This window comes from Pezoporus flaviventris, unplaced genomic scaffold (assembly GCF_033815535.1).
Source record: "Pezoporus flaviventris isolate CSIRO_AGI_PZ_B2104156 unplaced genomic scaffold, CSIRO_AGI_Pfla_v1 ptg000006l, whole genome shotgun sequence".
In the NCBI taxonomy this organism is placed as follows: Eukaryota; Metazoa; Chordata; class Aves; order Psittaciformes; family Psittacidae; genus Pezoporus; species Pezoporus flaviventris.
This window is the reverse complement of record NW_026892554.1, coordinates 18,030,612-18,051,217: the sequence shown is the minus strand read 5'-3', so window position 1 is coordinate 18,051,217 and position 20,606 is coordinate 18,030,612. Positions and strand designations below refer to the sequence as shown.

General features: G+C 41.9%; 1 protein-coding gene across 1 annotated transcript; it reads right to left on the bottom strand.

The window, feature by feature from the left end:
* Window positions 1-370: 370 nt before the first annotated feature.
* On the bottom strand, window positions 371-8,720 carry LACTB (lactamase beta). Its single transcript, XM_061447202.1, has 6 exons — window positions 8,458-8,720; window positions 8,151-8,217; window positions 5,921-6,111; window positions 5,239-5,584; window positions 2,888-3,053; window positions 371-1,591 (listed from the first exon to the last, which is right to left on the bottom strand). The coding sequence occupies exons 1-6, from the start codon at window positions 8,710-8,712 to the stop codon at window positions 1,048-1,050; spliced, it is 1,569 nt and encodes a 522-aa protein (XP_061303186.1). The 5' UTR covers window positions 8,713-8,720; the 3' UTR covers window positions 371-1,047.
* Window positions 8,721-20,606: the final 11,886 nt, after the last annotated feature.

The following is a 20,606-nucleotide window of genomic DNA, read 5'->3' as shown; positions in this document are numbered from 1 at the left end:
CCTAGAAGTGTTAAAAAGCTGTGTAGATGAGGCACTCAGTGACATGGTTTAGTGGTGGCCTTGGCAGTGCTGGGGTTGGACTCAATGACTTTAAAGGTCTTTTTCAACCTGGTTGATTCTGTGATTCTAAGAATGGGCTTTAAATTTTGTTGAGTTCCCGATTCCTGTATCTCAAGGAATATCTACATTATAGAATACAGTGTCATTTCTGGCTACCCAAGTCAGCATGTGTATTGTTCAAAAACAGAGTTTGACAGCTCACCATGTTGTGCTATTCAGGTACCTCTGACTGTGGAAACAATACCCTTATTTCATGTTAAACTAGTTTCACACATTCCCCGTCTCCAATGAAAGTGGAAGAGAAGACATCTAAATACCAAAAAGACTTTTTTACTTACATTACTCTATCCTTATTCTTTCCTAATTCTAAGCAATGCACAAGCTCTGTCAGAAGCACACTTCTGGTGTAAATCTGCATTCTGGAGGTAGCTTCAAGATTTGGGGGTTGTTGTTTGTGGTTTTTTTTTCCTTTTTGATCAAATACAAAATAAAAAAAAACCAACAGTAAACCCAGTTTTCTTTCAAAAGTAATACTGACCAGTTTTGGCAGACTGGAACATTGAGAAAGAACAGACTACATCTTTGTGTGCTCAAATCAAGACGCGAAATCTTTCAAAAGTTTAACATTTAAGGTAGATCATCTGTCATTGTACTTCTCAGTGTGAGAAACCAGTGCTGTTGGTTTTAATCTTGATCAAGTGCTTGACTGATGAGAAAAAAACCTGCTAACATGATGATGATTTACACAGATACTACAGAAGTCAAAGCTGACTGTTACATTCTCCTTTCTGTAAGTCAGGAACTTCCCTGAGAGATTAATTCCAGCTAGAGATAAGTTTAGCACCACTAGCAGAAGTTAATTAAGCGAACTGTTGATGCTTTTGCTCATGTATTCTTAGTGATCTTAGAGTCAAATTACACCCTTCTCCGTTTGTTTTTCCCGTTTCTGTGCAGTGAGTCCAGTTACACGTTACCTTTTTCCTTTTTTTAACCTGTATACTGTGCCTGTTTTTCTTTATCAAATTCCCTTGCAATCTTTAAGGCCGTGCTGTTGAGTGAAACCGATTGCATATTACAGATAATAGTAACAATTACTCCTCTAGGTGGTGCCACTAGCCCAGTATCTGTAGCTTCAGAGTCCAGCTCTTCAGGAAGAATGAGGAGGACGCTACTTGCCCCCACTGCACCACCCGTATGAGATGCATAGTGTCTCTGCTGTCTGCAACAGCCACACTGCTGTTTTTTCTCTACTACAGCCCAAGCCATTGCATATTTACCATCCCTGTCCCATGATACTTCTGTTTTTGGCACTGGGGTCCACATCATTGTGACTGTTTCTGGTTTGAGGTACCCAGGAAGAAGTCTGCCTTTAGTGTTTTTAAATTGTCCGGCTTGATAACTGTACAACAAGGCATTCCCAAATTTCAGCAGGTCACCTACTGATGAGAGAAAGCCACCACCAGCCCACTTGTAAGAGTTGTCCACATACGGTGCATTCACCAGCCGTCCCTTTTTGTTGTAAACGTAACACCTGGAATTCAAGAAAATTCAACTCGTCATTCTCTGACACTATGCACAGCTATTTTAAGCTGCTCTACCTTAAAAGAGCAAACTGCGCATGTATCAGCTTGTGCTTGTGGAACTTGAGAACTTAATACATTTTTCCTGCAGAAAAAGCAACAAGAAATTCAGACGGGAACATAAAAATTAAGGTGACATCATCACCATCATTATTATTATGTTAGAAGCTTACTGTCAGTAAAGTACTGTCAAGCTTTTGTTAGAAAGTTATTATGTTAGAATCTTACTGTCAAAAGTACTAATCCTTCTACTAACTCTTTGATTTTACTAAGCCTAAAGGCAATATACAAATAAAAGGTGCGACAGAAATCTATAGGTCAGCCAGCACAAGACTTTTCTTAAATCCCTGTACTGGATTTAAAGTGTTTTAAGAAAGAGGAATCCTACCACTAGCCAATGATTATCAGACACTGAGCCGAAGTCTCAAGTGACTGCTTGAAGACAGTAGCTTCCATTTGTGATTGATTTCTTTGAGAGCATTTTAGAAGACAAACTTTCAGTAAGTCTGAGTCTCATTTTTATGAGACTTTTTCTGTAACCTGCTTTTGTGATTTAATCAGAGTTTTTCTCCCCCACCAAAATTTAAAAGGTCACTCAATAAATCCATTTCAGAGCCAGGTCAGGCAGATTGATAAAACATGACTGGAGAGAAGGGCAAGAAACTCTACCCTTATCCACTATATTGGATGCACTATATGCATTATCCAGATACATAAATTTATCTGGGTGGGGTTTTGTGTGGTTTAAGTTAATAAGAACAGATCAATTGGTAAAGCATGTTCGGCGCTAATCAGAACTTCAGTTCTGGTTAAAACTGATACTACGCTTTACGAAAACCTCATGTTACTGTGAGACCATTACAATTCCATGGAACTCTTAAAAAGTCAGTATATTAAAAACCCCAAGGTAACTACATATTCTAACATAATCTCCTAGTTACTCCTCTAGTTTACTCTATTATCCACTTACCCAAAATGAATGCAGACTTCACAGTCACCCCTGCCACTCCCCACATATACACCCTTCTAACAGGAAATACCTATTTCCTATTCTGTAATTGTACCTGCTAATTACAGAAACAATGCTATAATGGTCACACAAAATCAGTTACATGACTAACTTTGAAATAACATAAGCCACTTCATTTACAAAACAGGGAGGAGGGATAAATCCCACATTCTTAATTCACTTGGTTTAATAAAGATAGAGCAACAATTGTGGAAAAAAGAGGTTCACCCTTGCTTACCTTGCTCTGTTATATATCATTGCTTCGTTGTCATCTAGTACAGTTGACAGCATATCCAAATCACGAAACATTTTTAACATATAATCTGTAAATTTTTGTCCTGAAACTCTCTCCACAACAGCACTTAACAGAGTAAAGCCGTAAGTTGAATACAAGAACTGACTACCTTGAAAAAAACACAATGAGAAAGGGGGTGAAAAAAAGAAGTTAGATGCATGATGCTCAGATGTAATCTGAAGGATAAAATGTATGTAATCACGTGCAAATAAAACTATGTATAGCAATGAATAATCAACTGACAGAGTCCCCCTGCACCCCCATTTTAATAGGATGTGAATCACAAGTTTATGATACTGGCTCTCAGGAATTTCTGTACAGCAGCAGACACAGATGCTTGCTAAGTGCAGGTAGCTCTGAGAACAGAGCTAAAGTCTCTCCAGGGACCTGCACGTACAGCCAGGTTTCATGCCAAGATGTGAAGACTGACATTTAACATCCTTTCCACAAGATTTACCATGCCCCTGCTAATAGGGACATCTGGATTTGGAAAGCTGGAGCAAACCATAAAATTACTTCTTAGAAGATGCTCACCTACTGTGACTTATTTGCATGTCTACACCCTAGAGATGAAAAGACAGGAGTAGAACTCGCTCAAGGTTTTCAAAGCTTTTGATAACTTTTAACAAGTGTTTTTAGTTCTGGTTTTCTAGTTCAAGAATATTCTGTAAGATTATATGAACACTAACGTGTATTATTTAAGATAATATATTTTATTTACAAAACAATGTTTTTACTTCATTCTTGCACTAAGAAATGTTTGGCACCAAGCTGCCAAACTGCCTACAGTCCAGACAGATCTCTTACCTGAAGGGTTTCCTAGAACTCTCCAAGATGGTTATAAGGTTAACTTCTCCCCCTTCATACTCCCTTCCCCTTAAATGCACATTTGCTGTTTATTGGCAGTGCATATCCTTTGCCTTTTAACCTTTAGAACTTACAACTGAAACTCCTCAAAGTTCTCTCTAGAACTAGTTCCAACAATAAATAACCTCAACAATTCTGAGATTCTGTGATCTTTCTGTAGAATTTTTTAGCTCTGGATTAGTGCCTCATGTCGTGGTTTAAACACAGTCAGGTAACTTGTTCACTCACTCCCAGTGGGTGGTGCCGAGCTGACAACAATCGAGGTCCGTGTGTGTCCCCCACCCGCACCGGGGCTCTCCCCTTCCCCGCTCCCGGAGGAACGGGGAGGAGGATCGAGAGAGTGCAACTCCTGCGGGTTGAGACAAGAACAGTCCAGCAACAAATCACCACCGCTACTATCAGCTAAAACAATGATAAGGGAAAATAACAAGGGAAGAGAATACGATACCACCGGCCAAGAAAGCGAGTTCCACCCGGAAGCCCCTGTCCTTCCGGGTAACTCCCAGTTACCCCTCACCCCGGCCATGATGTGCTGTGGTATGGAATACCTCCCCAGCTAGCCCGGGTCAGGCGCCCCGTCTCTGCTTCCTCACAGCTTCCCCTCCTCCCTGGCAGAGCATGAGCCTCACAAAGTCCTTGGTCAGGGTAGACATCACTTAGCAACAACCGAAAACATCGGCTTCACCAACACTGTTCTCAGGCTGGAAGTCAAAACACAGCACTGCACCAGCTACCACGAAGGAAAAAACATGACTGCTACTGCTGAACCCAGGACACCTCACTAAAATGTTTGCTTTAGAATTGACAAATTCAATAACTGGTATGTTTCATGGCACTTACTGCATTATTTAGAAATAAGACTTTTCTCCCAGGAGCTCTACCTGAGGTCCCGCTTTCTCTTCTTATCTAGGACCCTCTTGTAATACCTTTTAAGTCTTGGCTACATGACATTTTGAACTGGCTGGATTATGGTGCAGATACACCATTAGAAGGTTCTATCATAGAATCCTAGAATGGTCAGGGTTGGAAAGAACCTTAAGATCATCCAGTTCCAACCCCCTGCCATGGGCAGGGACACCTCACACTAGACCATGTTGCCCAAGGCTCTCTCCAACCTGGCCTTGAACACTGCCAGGGATGGAAAATTTACCACTTCTCTGGGTAACCTGTGCCAGGGCCTCCCCACCCTCACAGTAAAGAACTTCTTTCTTATATATAACCTGAACATTCCCTGTTGAAGTTTAAACCTATCACCCCTTGTCCTGTTGCTACAGTCCCTGATGAAGAGTCCCTCTCCGGTATCTGAATCTATGTAAGCGTAATTCTTCAAGTCAGTAGACTGGTAAAGGTATCTTTATAACAGTGTTACCTAAAGTTGAATTGATAAAATCCTGAGCACGTTTTGGTCTAAATTAATAGAAACTCACCTGGTTTAAAGAATAAAGGATCATTTTTAAATATCTTCAGTGATTCAATCACACTTTCAAATTTTTCCTTCAAATAATACTCTTCTTGCTCAAATTCCCGGTCTCTCCTGCCAGGTTTTGAATTTCGGCTTTTTACCTCACCCTCGTGTTCTTTCCTTGGTTTGACAGAATCAGTCCTTTCAACCCCTTTGCCTTCTTTTTCTTTTTGTTCTTTATCCTGACACGGTTTTGTTGGTTTCAATGCTCTGTTTGCCTTTTCCTTTTCTTCCTTTACTTTTGTAATATCTTTTTCATAATGACGAATCCCACTCAAGTGCGAGACTAACAGTCTTGTAGTAATAGTGACCTAGGTAGAAAAGACAGCATTTAAATGTGAGCTCTCTTCATTAAAGGTATGATGCACACTAAATCACCAGAAAAGTAAAATTCAGCATGATGATGAACAGACAAAGGTGGAAGGACTTTCAAATATCATGTATTAAACCCAGTTAAAATAGATACATATATATGCACACACTACACGTCATATAGAACTGAAGATCCCAATTTCCAGCATTGTTTTTTCAAGCAGCAAACATCTGTTTTGTGGGAATGGGTCCAGATACAGGCATCTGTACACATATGGCTGTGCAGTGACAGGAACAGAAACCCAAACCAGTGTTACCAATGAACAGTCACATACCTTTTCACCCTCGTAGACTTTTTCTGGAAATTCAGGGACGTATTTCTGCACTGGAGCATCTAAATCCAGTTTCCCCTCTTCCCACAGTTTAGCAACAGCCATCATTGTAAGACACTTGCTAATGCTAGCAATCCGCATGATGGTCTCTGGCTTACATACTACACGATTCTCTACATCAGCATAACCCAAACCTTTAAGAAAATAAAAACACTGCAAATATTTTGCACAGAGACATGCTGAATTAATTGCTTGTAATGAATAGATTTACTGGCTTCTTACCGTGTTTTTTCTCTAGCTAAACAGGGACATGAATTGGATTATCCCTGCTCCTGCTTCAATGACATTAACAACATTTTAATGTAGTAGGAACATCTTAATGTAGTAGGTTAATCAAAACCCACTGTATCGGCCAATGGGCATCCCAAATTACTGATCTAAGATTACAGAACAACCTAATGGTAAATGAAATTGAAGAGCAAGCCAAAATTTATACTCCCTGAGGTCAAATATTCAATGTAGAAAAACTAGAGACCAAAATATAGACTGTACAATAACTGAAAATCATAAATATTCCTCCTATTGTTCTGATTTAATGGTTAAAACAGTAAAGGGTCTTATTTTATCAATATGGATATTGAGAAAGGAAATCACTCACAAACTCCCAGCAGTTACCTATGCTGTAAAGCTTCACAAAACAGTCATGTAATGCACTTTGTTTCAACATCACTCAGCATGACTTCAATAACACGACAGCTTAAGAGTCTCCATACCAATGTTTTCCTGTGTAACCAACCCACAAGTCTAGTAGCAAGAACTGGAATTAATAAGCTCCCATACTAGTCTTCAGTTTGAGCTAGGTTTGAAGAAACTGTGCAAGGGATGTTGCAGCATAAACAGCAATGAAATGCAGTAACAACATGAGCAAGGCCTGCTCATACTGCAGTTCATGTGGATGCCCCCTCCTTGGCAGTGTTCAAGGCCAGGCTGGGTGGGACTTGCAGCAACCTGCTCTAGTGTAAGGTGCGCCTGCCCATGGCAGGGGGTTGGAGCCGGAGGAGGTTTAAGGTCCATTCCAACCTAAAACATTCTGTGATTCTCTGATTCTGTGTCTGTCTACATCAAAGTGTAGTGTAATAATGAACAACTCATGCAAAAAAACACCTTGCCAAAATACAAGAAATAAAACAAATGACATGTCAATTGCAAGAGACCCTTTTATGCAAAGCTGACACTCAAGTGCTTGCATGGTGCTTGTGAATGCAGATACTGCATGCCTCAGTGAAAATAGCTTCCAAATCTGAAATTTCTCCCATCAGTTTAGCAAGAAAGCAGGTTCAGTGTCATGGTCACAGAACACATGCACCTTAAACCTCCTCCTGTTTTTCCCCCATGAAGAAAGGAGGGCAACAAAATGAGCTGTGTTAGAGCAATGTTGCCCACCTCCCAGCTGCCTTACTCAAGGCAGCATTGTTCTCTGTATCCATAGGCAGCAGGGTACAGAAAGCTCTGCCAAGGCTTATCCTCCCACAAGTAGCTGTCTTGCTACTGGATCTGGCAGTCGTGGTGATAAACCACAAACCTGGCACTAGTTCTCTCCGGCACTTTCCTGCATGTCAAGGAAGGGATTGTGCAGAAGTAATAGGAAAACTTCTGTAATCATTGCCACATAATTTGAGACCAGAAAAGCCACCTGAGTTGAGAAAGTTTGGGATTAAGTTTCTAGTATAATTTTCTTATTAGGCCACAGTACAAAAGGTACTAGAAGCTCTCCAACTCACTTCAGGCATGAAAGAGAAATGAAAACCTGTAATCTGTTTTATACATATATAAAAGTTAATACAACAGCTGTCAGAAAGTCATTATTACTTTAAGTAAGGTCCTGCAGGGAGAACAGTTCATTACCTCCTATTCACAATTCTACCAGAGCACTGTACAGCTCTATGCCTGGAGTATATGAAAAGACTCATCTGACAAACAACTAGAGAAAGGTACTTAAACAGAACCATTTGATATATACTAGCACAATCAGGAAGCTAATAAATTACCAACTCCTGGCAATTACTGAAGTTTACTAAAAAAATTATCTCTTTATGCTCCCAAGGCTCCTGTTTCTGCCCCCTGCTCAGAGATAGGACATGAAGTGCATTAAAACCCTTTGTCTGAACTGCTCATTCCTAAAACTTCCATTGCTTCCTAACAGCATGCACAACTGCTACTCCCATATACTGACCTTCTGACCAGACTTCCTGTCCATCTACTGAAACTCCAACTAGTATACCTGGGATTCCTGCTTCATCCTGTCAAAAAACGCACAGAAGATATTAAGGGGAACCTTTACAGTTAAAAACACCATCTCGCAAAAGCAATCCCACAAATACACCTGCACGTTGCTGTTACCTTAACTGACGTTTAGTTAAGCACTAGTTGGGCTGAACTGGTGTGAACCGCCTCCGAAAGCTCCCCCCTCACGGGTGGGAGCCGGCTCGCACAGCAACAGACACGACCCTCGGGTCCCCGCAGCCCCCCTCGCTCCGCACCTTAATCCTCCGCACCAGATCCCTGCCCCTCTCGATGGCAGCGCCGAAGCCCCGAGGGGACGGCAGCGAGTTCGGGTTCGGCTCCGCCTCGTCAGCCTCGCAGCCCGCCGGCACCTTCACCCCCAGCGCCAGCCCCAGCGCCAGCCCCCAGCCCCAGGGCCGCGCTCCGGCTCCGGCCCCGGCCCCCCCTGCCCGGGACAGCGACAGCCGCCCCGGGGCCGCGGCCCGCCACAGGACGCGCGCCAGCCCGTTCATGGCCGCCCCAGCGCTGCCCGCCAGGCAGCCACAGCCGCTCCCGAGAGCTCGCTCGGCCGAGCACCGAGCGCATCGAGCGAGGGCAGCGGCCGGGCTCTCCCGGCGCATCGGGCCCGGGCCGCCCGCACTAACGGGGCTCTCGCTGAACAAGCTGGTTTAACCAAGGCCGTCATTGCACTGACGCATGGGAACAGGGCAGAAAGAAGACGAAGGATAGGTCAAACCATGACATAACAGCTAATCTTCACTCTGCCCTCCATAGCAAAGGATTGCAGCATCAAATGAAAAAGCCTGCTGTGAAACATATGCCAGGCAGGGGTAAAGCAGGGCAAGCTAGGCTAACACCCAGACAAAACCTTTTATAACTGCAAGGTGAGCATATTTGATTAGTGAGGAAATGCCCAAGGCTTGTTTAGAGTTAAGTTTCTGCACAGAGCAGCGCTGATGGCATAGCAAGTGTTCGCTCACAGAAATGTTTTTTCCATGTAGTTGTTCTCTTTAGACAGCGCCTGCAGAGCCATGACGATGCCTCCAACTGATGTGTTTAAACTATCTCAAGACCTTCCATATACTTGGTTTCCAGTAGGTCTTCTCTAATGATTTGTTGACTGAGCAGCAAGCTAGAGAGACAGAAGAGGCACCAGACAGTGATACCATTACTCAAGAAGGCAGAACGAAAGGATTTTCACTGCATCACAAGATTCAGATTGACAGGTAGGTAGCATGTCAACCAAATCCAAGTCCGACAACCAGGACTCTTGTGAAGTTTGCCAACCAGATGGGTCTGCAGATTTGGGATCCTTACATCAGCCCTTCATGACAATTAAAGAGATCGCATATGCCTAATGCAAAGGCAAATCCAGAAGCCCTCAATACCATCAGCAGCATTGTTAGTCCAAACGGCTAACTAGAGCATTAAATTTCTTCATTATGATGAAAGTATTTTCATTACTATCCCTTTCCTATATGTCATTGCTGTGAAGTTACTAACTGCAACGATGCAAGAGCAGATGATGTTAGGTCCAAAGACGGTTAAAAAAAGCCCTCATTAGCAGTTTGCTTCAGTCTTTTTCTAGCACTCTTACTGCTCTTCTTTTGGACTTCAGACTACCTAGTTCCATAGTCCAAGTGCAAGAGGGGAGGACAGGGAAGGACTAGTTTATTTGAGCTAAGCACACCATGGTCCATGAGCAGAAAATTGTAGAGGTGATACCAAAACCAGCAGAGCCCTTGGCATACCGTGGAGAATACAACATAGTCCAAACAGCTGAGAGATGCTCATAGTCAGCCCTCTCAAGGGAATGCCTCAGACTGGACTGTTCTAAGGACCTTAAACCCTGCAAATCACAGGGGTAGTTAGACAATGACTTTAAACCCCACGTACGCATGTTGAAGGATTCCTGAACAACAGCTAACAACCTTTAATAATGGCCACTCCATAAATGTTATAGATGTTGGGAGAGAACACAACAGCTTAAAAAAATGCAAAAAAAAAAAAAAAAAAAAGAGCCATACCTGTAAGCCAAATTGGAGAGTCATTGCTTCTGTCCTGTCCTTTCAGAACACTGCCTATGCTCTGCTAGGAGAAAACTCTGGGATGCTAACATAGGAAGTTCAGTCTCCTTCATGTCCCATGACCTTAAAACCTGCAGGATCTGGCAGGAGGCCAGGCCAAATAGCTTTCATACATGAAGTCAAATGCAGACCAGATGGTGCACTTTTCACTGCAGCCATTTATTTCTCATTAGTATTTTCTCAATAAAACTCCATTGCTTATTGCAGTACAACTTCATACCCAACTGGTACAAGATGCTGTATTTAATTTCTCATAACTCATTTTCACTCTGTTAAACAGCTTCTGGAAGTGTTTTGCAGCAGGATTCTCCGTATTCTTACATTAACCTGCTCGGTAGGAACACTTTTTGACATCACACTTTTGAACAGGCTGAAGGCAGAAACTCATCTTGGCATTTTTATCTGATTGCCTTAATGAAGAGCTTTGTGTAAAATCCAGCAGCACAACATCACCTGCTGTTATCTGTTATGACTTCCTTTAAGCTGCTGGTGGTGTTAACTTTCAGTTATCAGGCTTATAAGATTTGGAGATTTTTCTACTCCACCTGACAGCAACAGAAAATGAGGAGAGCAAGCACAATTCTGAATTTAACAAAACAACCCAATGTTTTTTCCTCTATCCTCATTTATCAGTCACTCAGAGGTACAGGCACAGACTCTCAGCTGTAATTCATCTTCCTTAAGTAGCACAGCCAATAAAGTCCATCTGGAGACCCTTCTGGCATGGTGAAAAGACTTGGCATGGTTCAGCACTGAACCAGCTGACTTTTCCTCTCCTCTGCCTCCTTGCCAAGTTGTTCTTACTGGATTTGAAAAGCCTGTGTGGGGAGATATGCCCTATTCAGACAATAAAGGATGGCATGACACAATGGGTCTCTCAGCAAAGCAGGGCTGTGCTCACCTCAACGTGGGACAGCCTGAGAGTTTCATTATCAAAAAATCTTTAAGGCTTTGTAAACTTCGAGTAAGATAAGACTCAATAACACGAGACCTTTAAACAAAGTCCTCATGTATCTTCCTAGTCATCTTGCTCTTGTAGGCTACTGTGTTCACAGGCTTTTTCATAACAGGGTGACTGTGTGAGCTGGGGAATGACAAGGTGGTCAGTAGCTTTTATACTCATTTGCAGTGGTGCAGCTCATTGTCAAAAGGTGCAACATGCTCATTCTGCTGCTGGTGGTCAGCAGGATGTGGGAACATCAGGCAAATCTTGAGGCTTCATCAGTATTTCCTAAAACCTGACTCTGTACAAACAATGCCATCACTTCTGACAGTCCTCCTCCATTTCTGCAAGTCCTTCTGTGGATCCTGATGTCTCAGCAAGGTTTAACAGATGTTATTATGGTTGCTTCTGCTTGTAGGCCTGGTCTCTGATCTCAGTATTTTTCAGATGCTCATCTAATCTGCTTTTCTGACTCACTGACATGAGAAATGACAAAATCTATGGCGACATGCATGAAAATTTAACATTTCCATTGAAACTGAAAAGATGGGCAATGTTTTTAGCAAACAACATCTGAGATTTGAATGATAGGAAACAAATGACAACTGTTAGTATTCCCCTGATAAAAAGCTGCTGAGTTCTGAAATCACAAGTCCAGCTCTGCTCTTTCATCCTATTAAATACCTACTAATTACCTATGTAACTGCTACAGACCAAGAGTGAAGCTTGGGGGTTAAGTTTGTAGGAAGGGGCTTTAGAAAAATGTAGGAAGTAGCAGTATAAGGACACTCCTTTGTTTTATTTGTTTGAATTTATTGTGAAACAATGAAAAGTCCCATTAATCCAAAGGACTCCAATTATTCCAACTGAATTCCAATAATTAAAGACTGTAACTTCTGCAAAGACTTCTGGATCTAAAAATGTTGAATCTAATGTAAAATAATTAAGAGCTAAAAGATAAGGTTGTCAAAAAGGTCTGTTGTTTATATTTGCACTAGATAAAATGAAGAAAAACAGGAAAGCAGTGATTAAAAAAATACTATGTTTGCATACATTGGCATAGGGGAAGCTCCTGTTGATGGAAAATGCGGAATAAAGCGATAATGGTTCCCTTGATCACACTCGAGGTTTCTACTTTCAGTAGAGGAAAGATTTTTGAAAACACAAATTCTTTCTGAATTTGAAAAGAAGACAAAGGGAATGTTAGAGATGGAGATGAACCAAGGTCTGCTTTCTCTCTCTCTTTTCAGAAGCAAGCAGTAGATGGCAGTAGGAAACCTCATCAGTGCAGCCAGCTGTTAGCAAAAAGGGTGGTTCCAGCAGTGGAATCTCTCTCGGTTATCACAGTCTCACTGAATGGAGTTGATACGACAGATTCCTCACCCATGTACACTTTTGGCTTGGCCTTGGTCAATATAGCAGCTCTCAGTATTATTATCTGTTTATCAAATAAGATACAACCTGAGTGATTACAGTAAATGTACCATTCCCCTCCTAAACATCCCTCCAACATCTTAGGTGAGAAACATTAATCAAGAATAAATCTGCAAACACGTAAGATGTCTGGACCAGGAGAAAAAGTAGCATTAAAAACTGTGGGTCTTTAGACACTGAGATCAGCTCTGCTTGAATTATGATTCCGATACCTGTTAAACTTCCTGAGGGATTTAATTAAACATCATGGGACTTTTTCTACATTACATGGAAACGCTGATCCTGTTGTGGTCACACCGTGCCCGTGTCCCCATTACCAGTTAACAGACAGGGCACCAGTGGTGGTCCTCAAGCTCAACTAGCAGCCTGGTCCTGTCCTCCAAGCAACAGCGCAGACCTGGAGGCTTGCGCAGCACAAGTTAGTCACCTGTTAGTTCCCCCCTGCAACAAACACACCATAAATGGGACAAAACTCTCCTGAATTCACTCCCTTTTCCTGTGTACTTAGGATATGTCACTGGGAATCGTATACTTCCAGTAAACTAGAATATGAAAGAGTTTTACAGTGCCACATTGTTACTGCCTTAGCTTTACAAGTTGCATGCAGTCTGACACAGTTCCTAGAAACAACAGGATGAGAGTTTGGGAAATATTTTGCATGCCAGAGGAAAGAATGCTGGGAAGACCATGCTGTGGTTACAGACCAGACAAAGGGCGCACACATTGCTTTTTCTTCTCTGCAAAAACATTAGTTTTGAAACTTGTTTCTCAGTGGTGATTTCCTCATACTTTTAATGCAGGGCCTACTCTAAACCTCTTGGACTCAGAGGGAAGATAATTGTCACCAGCTGAAGGTAAGTAGTGAAGGAACATTTGTGAAATACATCAGTGTAAAAAAAGCACACACCAATCCCCTCCCCCCCACAAAAACACCCCAAAGCCCATAACCAACAAAAAAAAAAAACACATAAAGAATTATTTCCTGTTTTTCCTAAAGTTATTCCCCAAGCAACAATCTCTTCTTGTAGAAAAACTGAGCAGACAGAGGACTGGACAATTTTCACCCTGAAAATTGGCTTCACATCTATCATTAAAATTCAGTTGCTGTGCGTAACATTTTTGCCCTCTCCAGCTTTTCTCCCCACTCAGTGGATAGAGGTACAATATACCATGGAAAATGATGGCTCACATAAGCACTACACACAATGCAACAGGTTCCAGACAGCGCCAGTGTCTTTGACGTTTCCAAGTCTATCATTTCACACTTATATATGTTGTTTCAAAGCAAAGTAACAAATCACAGAAGGTGTAAAACACCTAAAAGATTAAAACTATTAACCATAAGGTATCATTCTGAAGCTCATATGCCCAAAGATAGAATTTGGAAGTGCAGGCACACAGGAAAGCTTTCTGGTGTACTTTAGGAAGAGCTCCTCACAATTGGGCGACAACTGCTTCTCTTTGCACCCTTCCTCCCACATATATAAAGCTCAGTGTGGTAGTGAGAACTCTTGACGGTCTGACACTGGTGTGTTATGAGCATTATGCTCAGACTAAAGCTAAACCACAGCCACCAGGAGGAAAATTAACTATCCGAGCTGAAACACGGACATGCTGACTTACTCTGGAGAGCAGCAGACCAAGCAACTGCTTTCAGTCATCCTGAAGTGCCGAGGTCAAGGGCCACCTCCACTGTAGGAGTCTACAAGCCAGGAAGAAAATAAACAGGCATGTTTGCTTTGACAGATTCAGCAGCAGGAGGAAAAATGTTTTCCCAGGTTTTGTATGTGAATGTCCAGGCACATTTCTGTGTAAAAAACACAACCCTGATTTGCATTTACTGTCTGTATCTGCTCTTCTAGATAACAAGTCTCTAGACCCTTCTCAGTATCTATTCTTTTTTTCCAAACCATTCAACATTATTTGAAGCTCCTAACACATGTTTTTACTGATAACTATTGTCACAAGCAAATGATTCTCTGCAGTTCACACCAAATACTCAGCTACATGCACATGCTGGGTGCCAGCCCATTTCCCACACATTCACTGCTATTCTAGTGTGATCTCACCTACCTATGCTGCAATTACACCTTCATTTTGCTCTGCAGACACATTCAGAGCCACTAAAAATGCTCCTTGTGAGAACTGAGCACAGATAGCTTGTGAAACTGTACAGGCTAGTGAAAAACAGGAAAAGGCCTCTTATCAAATTAGTAACATCTCGGGTATTTGGGTGGAGGCATTTGGCACTGGGCTTGGGTATTCTTATGGGAATGAGTCCATGCATACTACAAACTCCATTCCTTTGCTTCGTATTATTGTTCCCAAGTTGAGACATGTTTCAAAAGAGCCTCTCTAAAGATGTGTAAGTGCACAATTACTATATGCTACACAGATCAGTAAGACGGGATTTTACTCAATCCCCTTTCCATACATATAAAATAAATCAAGTTGATGGCATTTACACAGATGTGTGCTGCATTAAGATCACTGCAAAACTAAAGCAGGCATTTCTTTTGTACCTTGGCATGCAGAGCTATGGGAAATAACTAAGACCATCTGAAAAGCTTCACTGCTGAGGGAAGATGACTACCTGGGATGACTGACTTCTGCAGTAAGCACCAAGTGTGGGACAGTTTTGCCACTCGGAATAACCCATCAACTGCTTGAGTGAGAAATACTGTCAGGTTTTTCTTTGACCTTGAACCAAATCAAAACCAGTTCTATACACTTTGCGATGTACAGCAGTCTATGTTAGGTATGCATAAACACACTTAACTTACTGTTATACTATGTTGTGTGTATACATCATTCAGAACAGTTTTGCTACCTGCACACTCGTCTTAATGTCTCCCACTCAGCTTGGATTCTTGTCATTCCTTCATCTTCAATTAAAACAATAATCTTGTAGTGAGAAGGTAAGCAAGGTACTGCTGCCTGCATCAGAAGGGGCTCAAAGTGCACTGATGCTGGAGGGGAAGCTGGCATCTACTTAATGGGTGACGACATTTTTCCAGGTGGTGTAATGAAAGCCAACAAGTTCCTACTGGACTCTGTGCCTGTCAAATTCAAAGAGCAGGTGTGAGTAAAAAGCATTTCTTACACAGACAGCTGGTGTTCTTGTAAATTCTCAAACAGGAAAATAAAATAGAAACTAAGAGAAATCACCACCTTGTCTGAGAAATGTGCCTGTAGCTGAAATTGAGTGACTCAGTTCTATTCACAGAGCAGTAGAGAGAATAATTTCTTCATTATTGCTTCAAAAGCAAAACAGACATGGGGGAAAGAGGAACTGGGAAAACAGATTTCAGAGCTTTCTGGGTTTATTGTAGTTTAAATAGGGATTTCTGCAATCTCCCACCTTAAACTGTTCAGTGGCTTTGAACATCAGTCTCTTCCTTTAGAAACTGAAACACAACATTGCAATTCTTACTGGGGACAGCCGTCGGGTATTTTAAACCTACATACCCAGTGTCACAGCAGCTGAAGACCCAACAGCTGTGACGCAAGAGAGAACTCATTGTGCAACGACTATAAAGCTTGATTCTACAACACTGAGACTTTGTTCTGACGTAGTTGTTTGTTTGACTATGGCTTAGCCAAACAGGCAGGCCTGAGCTCTACATACTCCATACAGGTGTATGCCCAAAGGTATATGTGGGGTTTGGTATAATGATCTTTAAAACAACTTAGCTACAATGACACAAACTCCTATACAATCTGCACTCAGTTTAAACTTGGATTTTATTGATTTCCCATATTAAATCCAAACCATTAATAGCAAGCAATTAACAAAAATAATGGATCTGGAGTAAACCCTATCAGTTCTTTGCTAACTGTAGTGTTCCTAATGAAGCAGCACACACACTGATGAGGAAGCAGAGGGAAAAGTCAGCAATCTCATTGCTCAAAGGGCAATCTTACATCTCCGCTTCTCCTCCACAGGCCTGTGTCCCTTTTATTTCTATTTACAACAGTAAGTCTCAGCAAAGAAAGCCTCCCATGGATTAACAACCAGTTTGGGTCCTTTGGGCTGCCTCTTGTATCCACAATCATTTCCACCCAGTTATTAATCTCCAGGAAATGCCTTGTGCTCATACATGGCTGCATGTGAGTGCAACAAAAGCACACACGCATTTGTTATGTGTTTGCTAACTGCTGAAAAACAGCAAAACCAAAAAGTGATCCTTTTTTTCCTTTTGAAGTGTCATGATTTCCTGGTAAAGGTAATAAATGATACTAAAATCTGAGCACAGAAAACTTTAACCAGACTCTGCTAGTGTGGCAAGAACCACTGAGAGGAAGGGTTTCTATTGATTTTTAAGGGAAAAGCTCCTGCATATTGTACTTTAAACCCAGATGAGGGGTGACAAAGAATTTGCTGTTACCTGGACTTTGCCAGCCACCACCCTCTGTGGCAGAGGAATGCTGTGGCACAGGAGCAGGACAAGGTAAACTATGCAGCAGCATTTAGAGCAGGAGGCTTTATTCTCCTGTAGATCACCTTCATGCTCTCTCTACCCTCCTGACTGGCCCTTAGTACCCATGTGCAATTCTATCTTCTTTCCTTTTTAACTGCTTTCGTGCCTAGTTCACCTTCTAGATACACTTTTCTTCCTGAACAGCCTGCACAAATGACATCATCCCTTTCGCCTATTTCATGGTCTCCATGCGTCTAAAAACAAATAAGGAAGCAGTACAGCAAGCTAGATAAAGTGGGAAGAAGTCTGGCAGGCCCCTCCTTGCTGGCTACAGAAAACCATAATCCAGGAAAGATTCGGAAGCATTTTCACAGGCTGTTTCTCCAACTAGTGTTTTTGTCAAGAGAAACACGCAAACTATTGGTGGACTTGCATACAAATGCTCTATTTTTGAACTGGAAATGTCAATGCCAATGTGACCTAAGCAAGCTAAAACAACTTACCAGAGCTTTGCAGTTTCACCTTCCTGATTCTTCTTTCACAAATTCTATTTGTGGAGACACCAGACCTGCATGATTTCCTCAGTAGCATGGACAACTATCACTACATGTTAGACCTTGGCAGATTTTATCCAAAGAAACAGTTTGCCATGAGCTTTGGCAGGGCTGGATCACACAGGTGCTTCCTTGACATGTGGGCAAAAAATGACAACAGTGTTGATGCAAGGAATAATCCTGAGAAGTAGCTCATGGTCAGGCTCTGGAATAGAAGGCATTCAAAATACTCTGCATGATTGTGGCCCCAAACATGTTTCATCCCTTTATAACCATGAGCTATATATTCTTGTTGTACACAGATGAGAGATGTTTAGGTAGGATTTTGTGGTGGCTGTATTTTTTTAATGACAATATGCTGTTGAATCTTTACCCAGCCATTCCTCAAACCAGCAAAGAGATAGGAAGAAACCAGTGCTGAGGTACCCTCAAAGGCCATTAACATTCATATGCAAAATACTACATCATGTCCTTTCATTTCAGCAAATTACGAGTGAGGCAATAACAAAGGGTCTTTATGCGTCTCCAAGACTTCTATCTGCTTCCATTTCCCATTGCTTCTGCTCTCATATAAATTAACTAACTGGGACATGCAGATTGCTCACTAAGCTGTTGTCACCGTGGGGGTATCCTGCATTTATGCAACTCCCAGCAACAGCATACAAATTAGCAAGGCTATGACTTACTAGACAGGTTTGCAACCAAAGCCAAGAAGATTATGTAAACTTGCATAGGTTTTCCATGGAAAGAACACAACACACACTGAAGAAAGTATGTTACACACCTTCCCTCTATTAAAAGGAACTATTCCTGTGTTCATTTTCAATAAAATTCCATGAAGATAAAAAGCATTATCCTTGGTTTTCTGCTGCTTTGACCTTTTTCCTGTAATTCTCACCTAATCTTTCAATGATGCTCCTACTTTAATATTAAAAACTCAGAAATCAGAAGAAAAACAAAAAGACCACACAAAATGAACATCTGAGGATAAAAATACTCTGATTTCCTAAGTGCTGAGCCATTTAAAAAGTACCTCCTATCATGGTTTTTAAATGTTTTAGTTGGCTAATCACTTTATTCTTTTGCTGCTATTAATAGGCATGGCAGCAGTTGTAGACAGCCCAGTGTAACAGCATTATTCCTACAGCATTAGCAGTATAGCAAAGTTTGCAATTTAACCCTGATTATGAGTAGCATCAATGACAACAGCCACTGGTTAATATGCACAATACCTTATAGGTTCAGATTTCTCACTCAGGTGCTAGGGCTCTGAGAGGCTGGGCTCTTTAGGTGCAGGCTACTGCTTTAGTCTTCTTTCTTAAAGAAAAGGGACTTGTATGTCCTTATCTCTCTCTCATCCCATTCAAGAACTCCTGAACTGAACAACTAGTTTTGACCACACAGAACTCTAAAAGGAAACTTACACTTCTGCCAGTTTTGTGAATGTAAGGGAGCATTCAGATAGAAAGAGCCTATGTATGAGTGTACTGGGTGGAAAGGCCAGGCACACCCTGCAGCAGGCCTCGCATATTGTTAGACATCAGAGAAATCCCATGAAGGAGCAAGAGACAGCTCAAATGTCTCAGTAACTCGAAAAAAACCCCATTGCGAGCTCACAACCAACCACAAGACATGAATCGACACAGAGGCAGGTTTTGCCAGTTCTGGTGCTCTCAGAACTACTCATTTCATTGAGACACAACTCACAAAACAACCAAGACAATTACACAGCCAGGCTGCACAATAATGGTGTATTTCAAACTGCAACTTGTGTTTTTGTATTGAAGAAAAGGGTGAGTAGCTCACACACCTCTTGAGGAATGATGAATGATGCAGGGTTCTGTAATTTTACAAGTCTGTTCTACAATATTTCAGACAAAGTAGCTGCAAGGGGAAGAAATGCCCATTTCTTTGGAATGGAGTCAAGAGCCCAATTTATTCATTTTTACAAGCCAATACTTTCTGCCTTCACTGAGTTCTGCTTGATTAGGCACTGCATACAGAGAATCCATAATGGGCAGGGCTTACGATACATGGTAGAAACAGATTTTCCTGCTCCAGCAAATACATCATTATCCCTATTTATTTAATGTACCCGTTGCTAGTCAGCAAAAAAATGCCACTATGTGTAATTCACCATTATGGTCACTGCTCCCTTCAGCTTCCCTTGGAACTGGAAAGCTTTTTATTTATCTATTAAGAAGCTTTATAGATTCACCTGCAACAGCGCACTTGAGGGAAGCCTATTCTACAGGTTTGGGGCTTTTTTCAGATTAGTTCTTATCTCCTTGCTTGCACATACTTGCCCTGTGAACGATGACATGATCTCATTAAGAGACATGAAAACCACAGCCTCCTCCTTACCCTTATACACAGTAAGAGGTGAATTCAGATGCCCCAAACCACAAAGCAGTTTGCGGTCTCCTGGAAAGCAGCAATTCTAAGCAACCAACAAAGGGTCTGACCTCACTCAGACACATTGTTTAGGACCCAGCAGAGATCATAGGACCATAAAAACAATCCGGTGGAGCAGGCAGAACACTGGGCTGTGTCAGACTCAATGGCCAAGTGCCAGGAACTCCTGTTTGGCTCCCAGCACAGCCTCCAACTCTCTGGGTGGCCTTGGGCCCTACCCTACAAACTACGATCCAGCACAGCACTTCCTACAGGAAGCAGCCCTACTGATTCCAGCAGCACCACTCAGAGCTGCAAGCATGTGGAGGCTTCCACTGTTAGAGCCCAATGACCTGAGTTTCCACCCTTGTGCTAAGAAAGGAGAAAGAGATGACAATAACTTACCTCTGCACAACTCGGAGCTTTAGACTGTCAGCCTCCAGTACCAACTTAAGGCACTGCAGGAGCCTTGTGACATGTATTTTGCTTCCCCAAAACACTTAAAAGGAAATGTGAAGTCAAAGAGCTCATCCTTTCCATTCAGGATAACTTGGCAGCAGCCAATGAATCATG

Coding starts and splice junctions, on each gene's coding strand:
- LACTB (XM_061447202.1), bottom strand. CDS start 8,712: ATGAACGGGCTGGCGCGCGTCCTGTGGCGGGCCGCGGCCCCGGGGCGG. Junction 8,218..8,457: donor ATCTGGTGCGGAGGATTAAG/GTGCGGAGCGAG, acceptor GTTTTTTGACAG/GATGAAGCAGGAATCCCAGG. Junction 3,054..5,238: donor TCCTTTATTCTTTAAACCAG/GTGAGTTTCTAT, acceptor GTTTTTTTCAAG/GTAGTCAGTTCTTGTATTCA.